At 41.2% G+C, this 5877-nt stretch overlaps 1 protein-coding gene across 1 annotated transcript; it reads left to right on the forward strand.

Moving 5' to 3' along the window:
- Nucleotides 1–303: 303 nt before the first annotated feature.
- On the forward strand, nt 304–4028 carry LOC109930931 (adhesion G-protein coupled receptor G1-like; the record flags this gene model as incomplete). The annotated part of the gene is made up of 4 exons (XM_048594365.1): nt 304–447; nt 3572–3688; nt 3787–3829; nt 3922–4028. Coding segments are annotated over 4 exons (411 nt in total), but the record flags the coding sequence as incomplete, so codon positions are not given.
- Between the last annotated feature and the right edge of the window lie 1849 nt (nt 4029–5877).

Genomic DNA, 5877 nt, shown 5'->3' on the forward strand with positions numbered 1-5877 from the left:
AAGTGTATGTGAAAGATACTGTTGTGGAAGAGTGTTAATGTTGCTTTTTGCTATTTACAGTGGAATACTCCCAAAATGTCTGATTTGTATAATGTTTTTATTTCTGGTTTCTTTTGTATTCTAAACTTCGCATAAGAAAGCTGTTATGTATGTGTTCAGTGACTGATCACCGTGGTACCAATAATTTGTAAAATAAAATTTATGGCCAATCGAGCTCGGTTTCACTCTGGAATCTGACTAGTCCAGTATATCATCAGCTGCGATTATAACAAACAACTTATTTACTTTGTTTAACTCAAACAGATCCAGCAGAAAAATATCTCAAGCTTGGTCCTAAATGTTGAAATTGAATTGCCTCCAACTCTTCTGGACAAATTTAAGGAACAGACAAATGCTCTTATATCTAGAATCATTTTTGTTATCTACGGAAATACAAAACTTTTCCAGGTAAAGTAGCCAGAATCATAATTGAAATATAATGCAAGTTGATACATTTGATAAATAACAGTCGGGTAATATTACATCAAGTAATTGCCACATTTATAAAATTAACAACTTGAAATGTTGTTCTTTGCCACAAAGTGGAATCCAAGAAAGGACAGTGGGTTTATGCTCATTGGTGCTGCTCTTAGTTAACGTTCTTCACTGTCCACGATACCAACAATTTTGGTGTCATAACTTCCAAAAATGACAAACAAAAGTAGACCGAACACCAATCCATACTAACCACAGGTCTGCAGCCCAAAAAACAACCCTCCACCATTACCCTCTTTCTCCTAATCTCAAGCCAATTTTGTATCCAATTGGTAAACTCACCCTGAATTCCAAGTAAGTTACCATTACTTACTAGCCTAGAGTAGGAAAGCCTTTGACACGTTTTCACAAAGTCCATGAAGACAGCAACCACCACTCTGCCCCCAATCATTTTGGTTACTTCCTCAAAAAACTCAATCAAGTTTGTGATACATGATCTCCTTTGAGCAAAACCATGCTGACTATCTCTAATCAGTCCTTGCCCCTTCAAATGCATTGAAATCCTATCTTTCAGAATCATTTCCAATAACTTACCCACCATCAACGTCAGGCACACAGGTCAATAGTTCCCAGGCTTTCAGAACATAGGACATTGAACTGTACAGCACAGAAATGGGCCCTTCGGCCCACAATGTTGTATGGACCATGGTGCCATACTGAACTAATCGATTCTGCCTGCCCTTGGGCCCGTATCCCCTCATTCCCTGCATATTCATGTGCTTATCTAAAAGTCCCTCAAATGCCCCTATCATATCTGCCTCCACCACCCCTGGCAGCATGTTCCAGACTCCTATCACTCTCTGCATGAAAAAACCTGCCCCTCACATCTCCTTTGAACTTTACCCCTTTCGCCTTAAATGCATGCCCCCCTAGTTTTAGACAGTTCAACTCTGGGATAAAGATTCTGACCGTCAACCCTATCTATGCATCTCATAATTTTATAGATTTCTATCAAGTCTCCCCTTAGCCACCACTTTACTGAGAGAACAACTCGAGTTCTTCTACCCTCTCCCTGTAGTTCGTACCCTCTAATCCTGGCAGCATCCTGGTCGCCTCTTCTGCACCCTCTCCAAAGACTCCACATCCTTCCTGTAATGCGGTGACCAGAATTGAAAGGAATACACCAAGTGTGGCCTAACCAAAGTCTTACATAGCTGCAGCGTGACATCCTGACTCTTGAATTCAATTCCCTGACCAATTTTCTGAAATAAAGGCACAACGTCAACCTCCCTCCAGTCCTCTGGCACCTCACCTGTGGTTACAGATGATACAAATATTTCTGAAAGGGGACCCACAATTTGTCCCCAAATTCCCACAATGTCCTGTACACACTTGATCAGGTCCTGGTGATTTATTACCCTCTATGTTTTCTCAGAAACTCCAGCACTTCCTTTCTGCAATGTGGACTGTTTTCGAAACATCAATATTTTTTAGACCACCCCCCCAACCTCCCCCTACAAACCCAAACAAAATCTTTTTCTTCACAGTGAAGAAAGAAACTGACGCAAAATATTCATTTCATATCTCTTCCATCTCCTGAGGTTCAACACAGCGATGACCTCATTGATCTTCAAAGGGACTCTATTCTCTCTCTAGTTGCTCTTTTGATGTTAATGTACTTGTAGAATCTCTTTGATTATCCTTCACGTTATCTGCCAAGGCTATCTCATATCCCCTGTGTGACCTCCTGATTTCCCTCTTAAAAATGCCCCAACCCTCTTTGTTCACTTCAAGAGATTTGTTTGATCCCAATTGTTTATATCTAATATCCAATTGTTTTTATTCTTGACTGGGACTTCAACATGTTCATTCATCCATTGTTCTCTCAAAGTGTCACGAGTCTCTGGAATTCAATATTCTAGAGTGCAGTCGATGTGGTAGCCTGAATAAATTTGAGGAGGAGAGAAACGGATTTTGAATGAATACTGAGTTAGAGAGTTATGGGGAGCCAGCAGGAAAATGGAGTTGAGGCCGAGATTGAATCAGCCACGATTGTTTGAATGGCAAAGTAGGTTTGAAGGGCTGAAATGCCTCCTCCTGCTCCTCGTTCTTATGTTTCTCACTGGTATTTTGTCCTCTTCCTCGTCTGTGAAAACAGACACAAAGTACTCAATATATAAATCCATCATTACCTTGGTGTTTCTGCCAGAATACCAGTGTCTAACAAATAAACAGAGAACAAAGCAAACAACAGGAACAATGCTTTCAATTTTAGTCTATTTCATCTTTTGCATCATTGACCTTTCAAACATTAATCCTCCTTATATACTCCATTTTCATTTAGTCATTTTTCTACTCTGGCCAGTTCATATTCACCAATTCTCCCAATCGCTCTTATACTGAGAATGTTCTGTTCTTGCAAAAGGATTGGGCAGTATGGCATGAAACGGTTTTAACTAGCTTTGAAACTGGCTGAAATTGTGACTCCTGTAGTAAGGGAAAGTGAAGGTGCTGCAAACATTGGAAAAGCCATGGGATTGCAAAACCATTTCCAGTTTTAACGTGACGTCAGGTAAAATGGAACACCGGCAGCAGCAAACTAAGTAATTCCTTTCCTGTATGAAGAACAGGAGATTACTTCCATCCACACTACATGAACTTTTCTGCGACCGGTGTTCAGCACCTCAGATAAAATAGTCTCTGACTGCAGGAAGAGATTCTTAGTTGAAAAGTTGGATCAGAAACAAGGTGTTGAAAGGTGAAAGGAAGACATGAGGACACCGTTTTAATCAGCCTTTTGGAATGTTGGTGGGGACATTCCTACAAATGAATCCAAATATGTTTATGCCAAACTACGCTGCCTGTGTCTTGTTTGGGTGGGCAATTTCATGCCGGCTGCACACACATTCCATTCAGAAATGCTTCTTCTTCTGCTTCACTTCCTGTAATACCAATAAGACCAAATGTCTGCGAAGAGGTTTGTCAACATGAATTTAATCAAATTTCATCCTGTAAAAGAAATGCGAATTCCTATCTTAAAAAACTACGCAGTCCTTAACTGTCAGTATACATGACTGTTGCTGTTTTGTGTCTTCAGAGTGAAAATAACAGCACCGTATTAAACAATCTCGTGAGTGGAATAGAAGTGGTGAATGTCACCATTGAAAATCTCCAAGACCCAGTGATTATTGTCTTTCAGAATACAACCTTACCGGTAAGGAAAAAAGTCATTCATTCTTGGTGATGCAACGGACCAAATAAATTATTTCAGTAAATGCATGTCCTTTATCATGTTCATCAATTTCATTTTAGACTAAGACAAGTGCAAAATGTGTCTTTTGGGATTTCAAAAAGGGTGAGTTAACATTTGATGAATAAAAAAACTTTTTTAAATTCTCGGATTGAGGAGGAAATGTTGGCGCCTGATTTTCCAACTTTTCGTTGCAGGGAGCACAAGTCTTGGCACTTGGAGTGAGTCTGGTTGTACGACAGAAATTCAACCTCATAACATCAGCTGCAAGTGCAACCACTTGACCTCGTTTGCTGTCTTACTGGTATGAATGTTCCATTAAATGACTGTGTTTTATTCAGTATGGATTGCAGTGGGGGCAATAAACCTCCAACATGCTGTGATCAGTCTGACCGCTCATTGTGGTTTGAATACAATTTCATTGCGGAATGAAACAGAAGCATAGAAACAAAGACCATTTACAATGCAGATAGAGACCATTCTGTACATCATGTCTGTGTAAACTGAGAAGGATCTATCCAAATCGATCCACTTTCCAGTAGCAGCTCTGTACATGACAACACTTCGAATGTAGATTCAATGTTTGGTTTTGAAAGCAATTAGGATTACTGGCTCCATCACACCTTTAGGATGAGAGTTCCAGATCCCTACTTTCCCTCAACTGTCCCCCATCCTTCTGTCAATGAGTTTAAATTTCTACTCCATGGTTCATGATTTCTCTGCCAAAGGAGATAGGTCCACTCTCTTTCAACTGCCTATCACTTTGTCCATCTCAATTAAATATCTCCTCAACCTCCCCTGTTCCAAAGAAAATAAGCCTCGTGTTTCCAATCTCCAATCTTTCCTTGTGTTTCTTATTCCCGTGACAGTTTTGTCAATCTCTGTGTACATTTTCCCTGTGATCAAATCCTTGCAGGAACCCAGTAAATGGTATTGTCTGCAGTTTTCCACCAGTGGCTGACCCAGTTTGAGCTTAAGCTCTCTGCTGCTATATTCTATGTCTTGGTTAATAAGCGATCCCATTGACCTTCTTTGTAGCTGCTGGACCTCATTTGTTACCTTCAGGGGACATGTACTTCGCAGTCTCTCTATTCCTTCTCAGTATTCCAGCGTTCGTTATCTTTTTCCCTGCATGCTTACCGTCATTTTTCTCCATCGAGTTTTCTCCCAGTTCGGTGGTAACCTCTCTAAGGCCTTCAACATTCTTCCTCACTACCAATCAATTTTCATATCAACGGCAAACTTCTTAATCATGTCCCGTCCATCATTGATATGTGACACATAAAATAAGAATCAGAATCCCTGCAGAACCCTCCTGAAACAGCCTTCCAATCACAAAAGCTCTGTTACCCATTACTCTTTGCTTCCTATCATTGACCAACTCAAAGTTAACTGGTCACATGCCCTAGGATCCCATGGGTTCTTACTTTTCTGACCAAGCTCCCACATCATTTGTTCCCCCTGAGAGTGGTCTGTGGCTGTTCAGTGATATCTGTGACCTGGACAACAGTGAGGCAACATACTCTCCTTGTATCTGAGGCCAGAGCAAACTTTAGTTATTCCCTCAAACATTGATTCCACTTTCCCTAGCATCATTCTGAATTTTATCCTCGTTTCCCTGGACAACAGTTACCAAGGTGCTCAGAGTTTGCATTGCTATCACCCATACTTAAAGAAACATTTCCAATCAAAACGAAAGATGCATTGGGACTCCTACCTGGTTCTCTTCAGACAGCCATCCATTCCCTTTCTACTTGGAGATTCTTAAGCCGTAGGATGTCAGCTCCTGCTCAGGCGCTGAAGCTCAAGGGGCTCCGGCCGATGACAATTCCTGTGGATGTGATTGTGCAGCACAAGAGGGCTCCTGTGGTTCAGTGGTAGCATCCCTTGCTCTGAGCCAGGAGGCTTCAGCTCAGGTTCCACCTGCCCCAGAGGCCTGTAATAGCAACTCTGAACAGGTTGCTGAGAAAATAACTTGTCCAACTCGAGCACCATCCTCGATTGCCACGTCCTACGGGATGTGCATTCAACACGCCTGAAGTGTCCAACTGTGTCTTTTTCATGATGCTGTGTATAAACTTACCAGAAAAAAAGAAAGATTTGTGCCTTATTTGAAAAATACACCCAGTTACTCAGCAATCTGCTCCTCCCCT

Source organism: Rhincodon typus, unplaced genomic scaffold, assembly GCF_021869965.1.
Source record: "Rhincodon typus isolate 14 unplaced genomic scaffold, sRhiTyp1.1 hic_rhity00008615, whole genome shotgun sequence".
NCBI lineage: Eukaryota > Metazoa > Chordata > Chondrichthyes > Orectolobiformes > Rhincodontidae > Rhincodon > Rhincodon typus.